Raw genomic sequence first — 16073 nt, forward strand, 5'->3', positions numbered from 1 at the left:
CCTTCTACGGGAGGGGTTGTACCATGGCCAGTTATCGGCCTTAGTGTTCAAACATAATTGCTGTTTTTACTGTCGACCAAACACCTTCGCGGGTAGAGAGGAGAAGCCAATTATGGTTACCTTTCATATAAAAATTGATAGATTGACGAAATTGGTATAGTAGCTGTGGCTAGAAGACTGATTTTCTTGTTTTGAAATTTATTTTAAACATATAGATAATGAGAGAATAGCTGACCGTTGAAGACAACTAGTAATTTATTATCTTTATTTTTCGCAGTCAGAAATTCAAAAATAGTGTGCTGATCAAGTTTCACATAAGAATCAATACTCTCGAAGATTTAATTGGTCGCCGAAAGTGGCTTATGCAAAATATCGGAATCAATGTTGATTCGATTAGTTGAAGACAGGTAATAAAAAGAACTTCAACAAATCAGTCATGCCACCACTTTCAGTACAATTTTTACTAGGCAAATTAGTGCAGCTTGAAAAGGAAGCTGTTTACATTGTAGCCAACGATATTCTAGTTAACAAAATGAGTGGCCCGAAGAAAAGCAACGAGTTAACTATGATTTTCCTTTAAAGATTTTATTATTCATTCAGGGAAAACCCGACAAGCGTTCAGTGAACTGAAAATTAACTATGCTTAAATGAAATTGATCAAGCTTTTGTTATTGCGCAAGATGCTGGCTAATTAATTCAAAACAATTTAGACAAAATAAAAGGGTTTCATCATATTAGTTTTTTTTAAACTTTTCCATAGAATAGAATAATAATGTTTAAAAAGAAAAGTGTTTTTTAAATTATTCTTAAACAAAAGAAAACTGATATTTTATGATATTGCAACCGCTACATTCTTTTGGTGACGCGGACAGGATTGATAATAGAGACCTTCATTTTGGCTCTTCTTGTAAAAGTCTGAATTTCGTAACCTAAAGCGAAGGTTACGGGGGTGGCAGCAGTGACACGCCCTCAAAGATCAGGGCAAAATCTGCAAGTAACTCTTTTTCCATCGATTTCTACATATAGTGTCTCAATATATCACATTTTGTATTTCATAGAATAAAGAAAAAAAAATACCTATCATCTTATCCTTGGTGAGTTTTTTTTTTTTTTTTTTTTGGCGATTAATCCTTGGCATGCAGTTAATACCATTCGAAAATCGAATTTGTCTTTTAGGTGCCATTCTCCAAACCGATCAAAAGAAAAATTTGATAAGGAACTACGTTTCTAGTCACAAAATTCCATGCCAAATGAAATATATTTAAGTGTTTGCATTTTTGAATTATCGTGTTTACATGCTTTTAAAAATAAAGATCAACAAATGGTCAACCCCTCATTCAATTTGACTAAAAATTTGGTAGTTGTTTGCACTATACATGTTAAATATGTGTATTGAATTCCATCTATATGGCTATCTCCGCTTTCTAGTTATTGTATTAACTTATATCCCGACAAACAGATTTCTTCTCAACGGATTTTGCTCAAAATCTAATAAAAATCTACAAATTTGATGTAAAGACCGTACTAAATTTCATCCATCTAGCTCAAAGCATTATTGAGTTATCTTTGTCACAGACAGACAGACGGAAATTTTCCAAAAATATGTTTTTCGAACTCAAAGAGGATACCTGGAGATTCATCTAAATCTCGATTTCGAATTTTTTTGACTTCTCTATAATACGTATACGAAAATTAAATTACGTAATTACGTAAAAATTAATTTGTTATCTCCCAGTTTTTCAAACTCATACACATGTGCAAATGTTCCTAATTAATTCCTTTCAAGTTAGATCTCCTTTGAATGTACTCTCCAGAAGCATCTTTTGTTCTCTATATAATAAACATTATTACTCTAAGAATATATATATTATAATATTGCCATTTTCACTCTCCATAAAGATTATATGGTTTGCAGAGGTTACATTCTATCTTATGTAAATATAAAAGAAAATAGAGATATGTTATTATTCTAGTTTTCTTCTTTAGTACATTAATACAAGCATCCATTAAATATTTTGAATTTGTTTTAAATATCTTGTTTATCAGTTTGTTTTTCAGTATGTTTTGTCTAATAGTTTGTTTATCAGTAGTTTAATATAGCTTTTATTATAAATGATAGCTTGTTTATCAATAGGTTTTCAGCACTTTCTAAGACAGCTGTAAATGTAGTTTTTGTATTGAATGTATGTAGCTTTCTTCATCTAATCTGCACTCTCTTTGACTTTCAGCATACCACGAGTTTCCACCGGATCTCTTCACCCACAAGCAACGCGCTCATGGAGCTGTGATCATCCACATCGCCGTGATCATCTACATGTTCTACGCTGTTGCAGTCGTTTGCGATGACTACTTTGTTGCTTCGCTGGAGGAATGTTGCTCAGTAAGGCCATTTTTTATTTCCACATTCTTTTTACGTTTGGTATGAAATATTGTTCAAAGTCGTATGTATCGGGTAGAAAAGAACCTATTGAATATTATTGGAATATCACATGCTGCTCCACTTACCCATTTCCGAACATGTTTTTCTATGTGTATAGTGATGTTTCCTGACACCTTTTCAAGTTTCACTCAAAGTATGTAGATGGAATTCCAGAATGATAATCATATATATGTTTATATAAATATCCATGTTACTAAACCGTTTTTTTTTGTCCTTCAGATTTATTTTCAAATTTTTCCTGGCGTGATACTGGGAACTGTAAAGAAATTTCTGATTTGATCTGAAGATCTTAGCGAATGCTATTTTTATTTCTGAATTTTGATGTCAGAATTTTTAAAAAAATAAAGGATATTCTTGGTTCAATTTTTTATTTCTCATTCAGTTATGAACTATTAATTGTTTATTGAACAATGAAAACAACTCTGATCAGACATTGAGCAAAATAAGGTATAATAGCTCTAACAAAAGACATTTTTATGCATTTCATTCATGAAATTTTATTTTATCTTATCTGTATGCAATTCTACGGCATTTATTTCTTTTTACTGATTTGAAATATTTCAAATAACTACGCCATTACTGAAGAAGAAGTTCCTGCAGTAAATGCAACTCTTAGAAGTAGTATAGCCTAGTTTCTGTTAGTTTAGGATAACTTTAACCCGGATAGCTTGAATTTTGGAGACTGAATCATTGAGCATTTAAACACATTTCTCTATTCCTAGCCTCATAACTTATTTCTAATCAGAAGGAAATATATAATTAAATTAAATACATTAAGTGACATAAAGAATTTTGTTCCATGATATTTGAGTCAATAAAAGTACAGGATAAAATTATGAAGTCTATTTCTTCATATATTCCCTGGGTTCGAACAATCATATCTAATAATTTATTCTTAGAATTGAGATTCTAATTTTAAGAAGTATATTTCTTCAGTTGCTAAAACTTGCTGAATTTAAAAGCATTGAATTTCATTATTTTAAGTGAAGAATGAAATTCAATGTACTTCTCGTTAATTGGTAATCATCTTGAGAAAGGTCATTGGGAACATTATAAAATTGGCCAAAACTGAATTATCATAGCTTTAAAACGTAACCATTTTTTTTATCCGTAGAAAAATGAAATTGTTATTACTTTCTTGTATATGAAGAGAAAAATAATGTAACCGTCAAAAAGTGGAGTTTTCACTATCTCTATGTTTCAGATCTCGCTTAATACGAAAACCCATTTTTACTTTTTCGAATACATACAGGAAGTATTGTAAGTGCCAAAAAATTCGAACTCGAGATTTTAACCGAATCACCATGTTTTAGACCCCCCCCCCCTGAGTTCGAAAAACACATTTCAGGTATTATGCCTATCTACTTGTTTGTGAACACGAAAACTCAAAAACACTCTGAGCTAGATGGATAAAATTTGGTATATAGATTTACGACCAAATATGTAAACTTCTATCAAATTTTGAACGACTTAATTTAAAGGAAGTGTTTCTGGCTTCTGCAAGTGAATTTAATAACTCGAAAAAGCAAATAGGCAGATAAAATTATCTACTTAGGGCCTAAAATCTAAAAGATTGACTGCTATTAAATTTTGTCAAAAGGTTGTCTGTCTGGCTTTCTATACTTCTGCATGCACAAAACGCAGTTATTCATTTAAATCAATGAAATGTGACTACATTTGAGGTTCCTTGCCAAGTTTACATTTTAATCGATCGACAAAAAGGCTTTCAAAATACATATTCGCATAATAGATTCAGAAGAGTTACTAAATTCATGATAAAGATCTATATTTCGTAACAATTATTTTCTAATGCCATGGAAAGTATTTGCGGGCTCACTCAAAGTTCGTAATCTCATGCGGATTCTCGTCCCTTCGGTTGCGAGTTTTAAACCCCGCCGGGCCGAAGACTCTCCGTGTGTGTGGTGGCTGGAGTGCGTATAAATCTGTCGTGGTCACAAAGTCCTCCATGACGAGAATAATACCACTGGGGGTACTGGATCAGGGGTGATCGTTCTCTGATTCAGGTCTAAATTATGGTCTGTGGATGAATGAATGAAATGCATGAATGAAGTCCGCCCCTTAAAAAGGGTTGTGACGTGTGTGTAGCTAAGTCGTATTCTTGGTCCTAGATAGCGCTACTGGATAAACAACCCTTGGCTTAACCCTTGAACCCTTGGCTTAAAATCATTGACTTCTAAAGTCAGTGGGCTTATCTATGACAAGTACCATTAAAAACAACAACAATCTCAAGCCAGAAAAGAAATTAAAACCTTAAATGGAGAGTATGCGAGAAAGATTCGGAGAACCATTCCCATTAGTTGGAATTATGTCTGTTCAACTGGATACTTTTTTTTTTTTTTTGGATACTGTATTTTTGAACACAGTATCAAAAATGCTTTGAGAAAGAGGAATGAAATTCAACATACTATTTTAACATCAAGTTTGAGTCCAATTTTGAATGAAAACGATTCCTAAAAGGTTTTGCCTATCTGTCAGTTCGAGTGCAAGGAAACATTATAGCTAGAAAATGCCAAGAACTAGACGGATACGACTTGTTTTGGAATCTAAAATGAAGAATATAGTCAAATTTTAAATCAAATACATCAAGCAATTGATTGTCTGTATTTCGCAGCCATGGAAACGCGATAACTTAAAGATGCAACAATTTAGATAAATGAAATTTGGTATGCGATATTGTCGCTAAAATTGTAGTTTTGTCAAATGACACTCAGTTTTCTTCATGTTCTTAGTTTAGTTTAATACAATTATATTAACGTCCCGTTTTAAAACAACAATAGGGCCTCGTAAATTTGAGCCGCGGTTGGATGACGAGGATGACACCTGAGCTGGTACCCCATCTCCTAAATTACACATCACAAGAGCGGGCTTCACGTTCTACTAAGAAGCCCAAATCGCTTAAGTGCTAGCTGTGAAAATAAAAATCTGAGTATTCAGGACTTTTAGACGGGACCCTTACTTTGGCAGGGAATAAATTAATAAGCAGTGAATGAGGCAGTGAATTAATACCTATTTTAGAGTGTATGCGTCAAAGGAGACAGTTCCTGCTGATTTTTGTAATTATTGTTTAAAATGTTTGAATACCAATAATTTAAGATGCATAGAGACGGGGAATATTTAAAAAATTTATTCCTTGTGATTTTTTCCGAAGTATATTTATTAGCTTAGTTCTTTATTTACCAAAATATTTTACCATCAATTTTTCAAATTTATTTTTTAACTATTAGTTACGTTTCGATACAGAATAGACCCAGGAAGAGGAAAGTTTTTTAATTAATTAAAATAATTTAACTAATAAATAATAAAAAGCTTTCATTATTAATTTATTTTTAGTTGACATTTACTACTTTCTATAGGAAATACGTTCTTAGTGTTCTTTCAAATACCGTTAGAAAAAATAGTCATATTGTAAAAATAGCAGGTTGATTTACACGGTACTTTTACGCCGAACTCATACTCGAAGTACCCATACGCCGAAGTACCGTCGGTGAATAAAGGATTAAATGACGAAAAATGTAATTCTTAATATCACATAAAGCAATTTTCAAACTCTAAGTAAATATTTGTCTCTAATGATTTAAAACAATTATTTGGTGTAGGCGTCCTAGCCTAGGGGTAGGGCGTCTTCCCCGTGAACTTGATCTCCCGGGTTCGAGGCCCGGTTCGGACATAGTTGTTCTTTTTCTGTGTTCTATCTGCCAGGTGTGTCAATGTGCCCCCCCCCCCCTGTAAAGAGGTTCTGTGCAAGCGAACGTGATACGTGAAGTAGCTAAGTCATACTCTTTCCCCTAGTTGGCGCTACTGAAAAAACAAGAGACGCTCACTCGGCTTAAATCGCTGACAAATAATTGTCAGCTGGCTTATAAATTGCCATAAGTCACAACAACTACTATTGGGTCCAGTTTAGAGAGGAAACATGATTTAATCAAATCATATTGTAGCGAAAATTGCTCCTTCCGACCAAGCGCCGGTGGCTCAGTCGGCTGAACGACGCATCTCATAGCGGAGCGGAAGGCTGCGGATTCGAATACAAGCGAGGCGAACAGTCAAAAATTGGTTTTTAATTTCAATTTGCTTTATGTCAAACTTATATTAATTATGCAAATTTATGTTAATTATTCTAATATGTTATTTATGTAAATTTCTAATTTTCTGCGGGCCTTCAAATTCTAGAAGGTTCTTGAACTGTATATAAGTAGTTTCGCAATCGGTTAGATTGGTATTAAACTCTTCAGTTGATCTTGAGTGTGTTCATTTCTATTGGACTTACTGCATTCACCTCATCTACACGACAATATTCAAAAGTATCTTCAATGACATATCATTCAAACGCCGTAATCCTTATCATTTTTCAAAGCCCTTTCATTTCCTCATAGAAATTCAAGAAGCTACTACATTTTCCTCACAACATAAATGATTTTATAACCATATATATGTAAGAAAATTAATAAATGATTGAAAATAACCTCTTAACTCTAATGACAAATTATTATTATTTTATTGCTCCTCTAGCAATACTCTGCAACTACAGGCTCAGTGTCAAAAACATAAAAGAATTGAAGGGTCCAGCATCTCCTTTAACCGTATACCCTAAGGGCATTTTGGAAGAGCGATTAATCTCGAACGCCTGCTTTCTCGTCGGCATTAAAATGAAATTAAAAATGTTCCAAACGCTTTTCATTAGATTTTTATAGCACCATTACAGATTTACTGCCTTGTCAGATGTTGTTAATTGCTTTATCACGGAGGTTCCCCGAAAATTGCTTTTCTTGGAGCAATTTTGAACTCACGGAGAGTTTGAATTATGCTGCCTCTATTAAGGCAAGATGAGGGCTTAAAATAAACTACTAGCGCTTAGGGTTGCTTTAGTTTATTGCACTTTAAAACAGCTTCACTTGGTGGCGGTAGACTAAGAGTAAGGCTTCGAAATCGCTGCCGATTACAGCAGTTTAAATCTCTCTTTGTCTGGCATTTCAATTCATAATAATAGCTATACTCTGTCTTTCATTAATGTTTACAGAGGATGGCACTTTGCATAAACTAGTTTAATATTCAGAGTTTCCACGAAATAAATAATGTATGATTATCAGGATTGGTAAACAAATTAATTAATCAAGTCGAGTTGATATGAAACGCATCAAAATATAGAGTAAATACATAAGAGGAATTTTACTGATTAAAATTGTTGAATTTGCTACCCATAATTCAAGCTCCTTTTTCACGTTCGCATCGGATATTTTACTGAATAAGGGGGAGGAGAGTTTAGACATCAGTTTTCAATGTTTATATAAAAAGATATATTTATTTATTTCATCCCGGGAGGCATGATTTATGTACAAGTAGCACGTACAAAACACGTTCACTCACAGAGTGGCACAAGAGCAGAAAACAGCGAAAAAGGGGAAAGAGAGAGATAATATTTTTCCCAGTACTTATACACTATGATATTCTGATAGGGATTTATTTACAGATGTTGAATTAGACAAGGGGATCATAGGGATTTTTTTAAAGAATTTGTTTAGGTCAGCAATTTTTTATCCCTTCACTCGAAACGTGAGAACCGCTGATAAAAGCATTTTTACAGAGCTTTCTGTTGCATTAATTAAATAGAAAAAGTGAAATGGGACCAGAAAATAAGAGAATATTTTAGAATGAAGTTAATATGTGTTGAATTGAGCTAAAAAATTAGAAAATTAATTAAGTTTAAATTAGATTTTTAAAAATACCATTACACACACACACATTTTATATATATAAATATCATGCTCACATGTCCACAAATAGATCGATGGTATTCATTTGTGAGATTTGGTCCAAAAATATCAGCAAATCTACAATTATGGTTCATGTGTTTAAGTGAATAGTAAAATCATGCGCCAAATTTCATCTAGCTACTTATTTAGGTTTCCAAGCTGTCATATTCATAGACTTCAAACTCATTTACTTCTTTTTGGCGAATTTAAATTAAATTTAGAAAGAAATCTACAGTTTGATTTAAAAAACAGATACCAAATTATATCGTTTTAATTCCTTCGTTTTCAAATTGCCAAATTTGTAGATAGACATACAGACGAAATAAATTATTGTTTTTGTTTTTCCCCAACTAAATAGGTTCGAAATGTGTGAAAGATCGAATTTTTGAAGATTATAATATTTTCTATTTACATGCTTGTCGTTTTTACTTTATACACAATAAACGACGAAGTAAAAACGACGATATTAAAAGGATATTAAACGTTAAAATTGACTATAATGCAAATTTGTTCCGAAACCAATTTATTTTTCTGTTTAAAATTAGCTTTAAAATCAGCTTCAAATCAGCTTTATCTATAATTATCAACTATAGTTAATTAGAAAATTCCCTTCTTTCATGTTTAATTCTATCTGCTATCTTTACCAGCACTCTTCTTGCCCTTTTCCTGTCACTCCCTTGGGTAAATTGAGCTTTAACGGAACTTCTTTATAACCTTAGTCTACCAAAAAGTTGTTTCTTTATAGTTCAAATCAATTCCCACAGCAAAGCGCTAAAAATTGTGCGCTTTCATTATGAATGTATTAAAACTAAATCATATCTGGTAATTATCTCATTTGTATTTCAATGAGTTGTTGACTTCCACCATTTATGCACCTTTATAGCCTTATTTGCCTTAATGTATTCAGCGAAATTGCTTAAGAGGCCGTCTTTACACGGCTTTCTAAAGGACTGTTTCTTTATTACATCAGTGAATATGCAAAATAAGTGGAAATTAAGCATCTTTCTTTCATATACTGCAAAAGATATTGCGAGAATGGTTTGGGCTAAACGACTTCATTCTTTGGAAATTGGTTTTAGTTTGCTGGAAATGCCTAATTTTCTTCTACGCTTCTGGAAGTTTTGGGTTTGATCAGTTTATCTTCCTTTGTCAGGTAAAAATCTGACAAAGAAAGATACAGTTCTGGAAATTTGTATTAAATTGCTCTAAAGCTACACTATAGATTTTAATTCTGAGAATGGTAAGTTTACTGTGTACCATACTAATATAAAGGATGTAATCATCGTTGGAATAGGATCTTCAACACAAGAACTTTCGATCTTGAAACCTTACTAATCAAATTATTAGAAAAATAAACCTAGGAAAATATAAGTCTTAATAATATACAAGATATGTATATGAGGGTTGTCTAAAAAGTAGTCGACCTTGAATTTTCCTGCATACGGTAATGATGCTAGAGCGGCGCCACTATGCACAGTGGAAGAAAACTTAATACGCATGCTTGAATTTTTCTCCGTATTCGTATGTGAATGCTGGCTGCTGAGTAAGGTGCTGTCATGAGTGTTCGTCGGATTTTTGATTTCTCTCAAGACGACTGAACGAGTTAAGCAAAGATATTGCATCGAATTCTGTCAAAAACCTTCCTTTGTCAGGTAAAATTCTGTCAATTTTCAAATCGGAATAATTCGTAAGTGTTTGGAGGCGATGGTATGGAGGTAACACAAATGGAAAACTGGTTTAACCAATTCCAAAAATGGCCACACTTTGATGGAGATTGATCATAAATGCACCCCGAACACCCATCGGAATGACAAACAGTGACAACAGACTACTATCAACAAGTTCTAAGCCCATTCAGAGTTGCAGCTCGGTGAAAAAGGCCAGACCTCTGGACGACGAAAAAAATTGCAGTTGCATCATGACAATGCTTTGGTTCATTCATCACACCCGATCCAGACTTTTTTGACAAAACATGAAATTCCATTTGTCTCCCAATTTCCCTTCTCTCCAGATATGGCTCCTTGCAACTTCTGGTTATTTTCGAAATTTAAGATGCCGTTGAAAAGATCCTTTTCTATGAGTAGAAAAGAGATAATGCAGAACGTGACGACGGAGATGAACACCATTTCAAAAGAAGCCTTCTAGGAGTGTTTGCCGCAGAGGAGGGATCTGTGGTCTAAGTGTGTGAAAGAGCAAGTGGTATGCTTTGAAGGGGATTAAGGTCCAAATTTCGTTATGTAAAAATATATTTTTCCTGGCCAAAGATCGGATATTTTTTAGACAGCCCTCAGATGTTAGCTTTAATGAATGATCCTTTCGTATAGCATATATTCATCTCAAGCGAGCAATTACTTTCGGAAAAGTAATTTATTTTTATCTTTCAAAGTAAAGTAAAAGTCACCTGTAATCATGCTGTAATAAACGACACGAGCAGTATTTGGTAAAATATTTCGTATGCTAATAAGTAAGCACTTGTTCAAGATAAATTATATTTATGAAATATTCTTAAACATATAGATCGTGGTGGTGGTGGTGGGGGGCCTTGGTGGTAAGGTCTCGATTTCAGATTGTAATTTTAGGCTCGAGACCAAAATACACTGAAGAACCGTAATTCAATGGACCTAGTGTACTATAAAGCAGTTGAGACCAAATGCTCTTCTGTTGGTGTGGTGTGGTGCGGATGCTTAGGGAGGGGGTACCAATTCATCATTCAACTGTAATTCAAAATTTAGAAATCTACCCTGGAAATACCTAAGCGTTATTTAAAAATGGGATATTAATATAGCCAAACTAACTTCTGAGCTTTACATATTTACAGAAACTGCACCAAAATGAAAACATAAATCTGTTAAAAATATTTTTCACTGTGAATTAATTTTTAATCTCCACTATTTAAACTGAGCAATGAAATGTTTCAAAGTAAAGATTTTGCAAACAAGTATTTAATTTCTTATACGAGGATTTAAAAAAAACAGGTAAAAATTAAATTCAAATATAAAGACCATGAACCATATTTTAATTATTTCCCGACAAAGAGCACTCTTTTTTAAAAGTGTAAACGAAGATTAAAGGTGTTTAAATAAGGTTTAGAGGTGCAAATATTGCTTTAATAAAAAAAAGAAACAACTAAAGCAGAAGAGCTCAGTCATTCTTGGATTCTTCGTCTTTAAAATGGGTTTTAATTCTTAGCATTTTAGTTGATTTTCGTAATAAAATAAAAAATTAATATATAATGAATGTAAAATAGTTTAAATAAAATAAAAATAAAACAAACCACGAGGAATTAACTGAAACTGATAAGGTCAAGTATTTAAAGAAAAATAAAATTAAGGGAAACCATATATCTTCCCAAGAAAAACACTAATTTCATTAGAAGTTTCTGACAGCGCTTTTTTTCCCTATATCTTTTATAACGGAAATTCCAATTAAAATTAACTTTTTAAACATTCGACTTTTCCCTGGAAATATTTCCTTAATTAAGAACGAAGGAAATGTATTAATTATATAAACGCAAGAATTAGAAAATAGCTCGTGACGTCAATCTTGTTAAATAAATAAATAAAATTGAACATCTGTGAAAAATTTGTTTTAAGCATCTTCAAAGTAAGACTGTCTAAGTTAATTTTCAATAGCTGTTTTAATTAAAAAAACAAATTATTTTTATAGAAATTATTTTTGAATATAGATTTAAATTTCTGAATAATTAAATTTTCTTCTGTTATTTTTAGAACTTTTAATGAAATTTATAAGGTTTATGTTTTATATTTACCTTTTTAGAATTCCTTAATTCCTTAGGATCAAATTCATTAAATCAATTATGTTTTAGAATTAAATATTCTAGATAGAGATATATTAAATAACTACATTTCTAAATTACAAATTTAAGAGTTCATAGAAATAACACTCTTCACAAAATTATATTTTTTATTTCACGAAGCATAAAAAAATATAGTAATCGTTAAAAAATTTGATGAATCGCCGTGTTTCGCACCACTTCCTGAGTCCGTAAAACGCGATATTTGGTATTTGTCTATCTATCTATGGCGACACTAACTCAAAAACAATATGAACTAGACGGATGAAATTTAGTGCATGGTCCCTACTTCAAATTTATAGATTAAATATATGCGACTAACCACGTGTCATCAAAGACGACTAGTTCTTAATATAATGAAATCTTGACCACTTCATTCCTAAATTAGAAATTTAAGAGTTCATAGAAATAACACTCTTTGCAAAATTAATCGATATTGTTTTAATAATTTTTTTTTATTTTACAAAGCATAAAAAATGTAGTAATCGTTAAAAAAATTTGAACTCTAAACTTTGGTGAATATCCATGTTTCACACCACCTCTTTGATCCATAAAACACATTTTTGACATTATGTCTCTGATCACAATAACTCAAAAACGATATGAGCCATTTGATTGTAATTTAATGCATGGCCAAATTTGGTAGCATTAAGTCAAATGCTCTATCTTGTACAACATTAAAACACATTTTCCTTTATTATTAATATTCATTGAGGTATTGGACTAGGTTCGGAGACGAATTTTTAAAAAATGACACATACACATTTTCTATTGTACTAGATAGCTAAAAAAAAAATTAAACTATTAGAAGAAAAAAATACACTCATCACTTTTAGTTTTTGAAAGAAATCTTTGACTAAACTTTAGAAAAATTTTCAATGTTAGGAAAAACAGAGTAAGTAAGAGTAAGAGTAAGTAAGTTAAAAAGAGTAAGTTAAAAAATAATGGAAATATTTAATTTTTATTTGACCTATATATAGCTCAAACGGCATAAAATGTAACAGACCACAATATAAAAAATATTTTAATAAATAAAAATTTTATGAGCATTTGAAGTTGCCGTTATTGATTTTTTTTTTGTCAAAATTTGTTTATGTTTTGAACTTAAAGTGTCTGTAAAAGATGTCTAAATGAAACTATCTTAAAATCTACGATCTATCACACCATCAAAAGTTTTGGATTCATGCATACCAAATTTCAGGAAATTTCATTGAATTGATTTTGAGATATCATGTTTTCCTTATATTGAATCAATCACAGTGAAATATTCATTTTTTTCAGAAAATACGTTTATAAATTGTACTTGTGAATTAGTTCATCCAAATGTGCTGGAAACACATGTAATTTTCAAGCTTTTTTTAACAGAAATGCCAAAAATAAGCAAACTACGGCAGAGTAGGTAGAAAGTTTATATAAACATATTAAATATTACTTTGGAGAAGTTTACGGTAAAAATAAATTACTCATTTTCGGTTAAAAATACCACTCTTTCTGATTTCATTTTTATTTATTGTGTATTATTGAAACTACTATATCTATAGTTCTATCTTACATATATTTTCTGGAAAAAGCATCTTTACAATCTAGTCGGATACTTTAATATGCCGAACATTCCTTGATACTCATTAACAAATAAATACCTAACCGATTATATGTCACGAGCAGTGGTAAAAGATAAATGAAAACGACATTGTTTGGATGTAATTTGTTGTGTCGGGTGGCATCTCAATTATTCCAGTTGTCTTGTTAATGCTGCCATGAATACTGCTGAATGATTTTTCTTATTCGTTTGCGGTAAGATGCGTGCAAACAAAATGAATGAATGATCTAGGTTATTGGATAAGGAATATCAGTGTCTCGAGCAATAAAAGAAGAAGGCTAATTGAAGAATTGTGATATACGTCTTTATATAAAATCATTTGACGCAATTTATTTCTAGTACTCTGATTCTTCATTGGATAAGACTACTATAATATAGATATGTTTAGTTTATTTGGGGAATACTTATTTAATATGAGAAAATATTAAGAGATTCGAATTTTTCTAATCTATATGTTTTTATTCGATTATTTGTTAATAAATACAATAAAAATTTCAATCCTCTTATTTTTTTAAATCCTTAAAGGATAAATGTTCTTTTACGTTTAATTAATATTATTATTAGATAGTCGTAAGTTGGAACTATGCTGATGAAAATAAGATTTAAAATTGAGTTCTAACTATAAACTAACTACAGACTATCTACTTTGCATAATTTAATATAAAGTGCCTTAATATGTACATAAAGTAAAAGGAAAGACATGAACATTTTATAGTGCTTCAAATTATTATTGATATCTTCAATCAGCTTTCATGAAGTTCAACTGGTCACCAAAGGTGGTCTGTAAGAAGTATATCATTTCGGAAATTCCAGAGTTCTTTCGCTGATTTGTTGGTCGATGAAGAAACAAGCCTCAGTAACTAATACAAAGACAAAGACGACACGAATACAAAGAAACAAATATACAGCCGAGACGTACACACACAATACACAGCAGCACACTGCAACAAACAGTAGCCCACAAATAGTAATGGGTAGTAATAGCAACCACAGCACATCAGACAGAATACATCAGGATTAGGGACTCTTCGTAGCCACACTCTTCTATCTCTCCAGACATCTGCAAATCTCCACTGTCTCCTCACTTTAGCTGTATCCAACTGCCAACTCACTACTACACGACTGGCTACTCTTCACACTACTCGATACTGCTTCTACAATAAACACTAGAACTCGGCACACAGCTCAATTCAGTAATCACCTGAGCTTCAATCCAAGCTTGTGCTTCGCTGGACTGATCCAACTATTCCGCCATCTCTTTCCACGACAATACACGACTGACTTCGGCTTGAGACTGCTGGCTTTTTATAGTTAATGGAGGCGGGCAGAGAAGGTTCTGGAACAATCAGGCATATCTAGGTTCCTATTGGCTAACTATCACTAAAATTCTGGAAGTTTCCAGTATTATATATTTTGTAGCCAAAGTCGCCAAACTCGTCACCAAGTTTCTCGCCAAGCTCTGGAATTACTGACAGCACCGATCAGCAACCAACAGGGCTGATCGTAAAACGGTCTTTCTGGTGATTGAACTAACCGTGATGAGAAGCAATATTGTATACAATTTCGTTGAATTTGCATGAAAACCCTCTGATTTCACCACCACCCCCAATTAATATCATGTTTTAAATTTCTGTTTACAAATTAAAATCTTGATATCTTGAGATAGGTGTTTCTTTTCCTTTTTCTGCAACTTTAGATACGAAATAAAACCATGCAATGTGTGAAAAGGTATAAAATGAAAAGAGGAAAAAGTGTTCGTACTCATTATAAAAACTAAACGGGTTCTCAGTCAAAGCACGGCGCACACTGTGATAAAGAAACAAACCTTAAAAAAAAACATCTTCAATTCGCGCCACCATGAATAATGGATCCTCTCGACATTCGTATCTATTTAAATACCTTCTTTGAAGTTTTTTATTTGCATTGCACTTCAAAACATAGAAAGCTGATTACATTTTTAATGCAATCTTGGAGACGGTTTGAAGAAGCGAATTTTTCAAGAGGAAAACCTGGTAAATTATTCAATGCAAGTGTTGACTAGATCCCCACTACGTAGAACAAAATATCAGTTTTAAAGAAATTGTGTTTTTTTTTTATTTAAGAAAAAGCCTTTTAATAATATAATACTCCGTTTGAGAGTTATTTGGGCTTTTTTAAAAATTTCGGTGTTAAATACGAAAAAAGTTGTACAATTTAAACTAATATCTTAAGAAATGTCTTAAGTGTTTGGTAATTGGCAAAGTTTTTTTTTTCTATTTAACCATTAATGCATGCTGACTGGCTAAATGAAATGTTGTTTATTTCTCTATGTATCCGAATGTAATCCTAAATTATATTGATTTTTTTTTCGGCAGTTCAGAAATTAGCCGCGGTGGCCTGGTGGTAAGGTCTCGCCTTCGGAACCGGAGGGTTTCAGGTTCGAGACTCGATTCCACCGAAGAACAGTCG

General features: G+C 32.2%; 1 protein-coding gene across 1 annotated transcript in view; it reads left to right on the plus strand.

The window, feature by feature from the left end:
• The window catches only part of LOC129975363 (sodium/potassium/calcium exchanger 4-like), a 110983-nt gene that overhangs the window by 42949 nt on the left and 51961 nt on the right, over positions 1–16073 (plus strand). The window contains exon 2 of the mRNA XM_056088426.1: positions 2229–2380. Coding sequence (XP_055944401.1) covers positions 2315–2380 — 66 coding nt within the window. The 5' untranslated portion in view covers positions 2229–2314. The remainder of the gene's footprint in view (positions 1–2228; positions 2381–16073) is intronic.

The sequence above is a fragment of the Argiope bruennichi genome, chromosome 7 (genome assembly GCF_947563725.1).
Source record: "Argiope bruennichi chromosome 7, qqArgBrue1.1, whole genome shotgun sequence".
Classification (NCBI taxonomy): domain Eukaryota; kingdom Metazoa; phylum Arthropoda; class Arachnida; order Araneae; family Araneidae; genus Argiope; species Argiope bruennichi.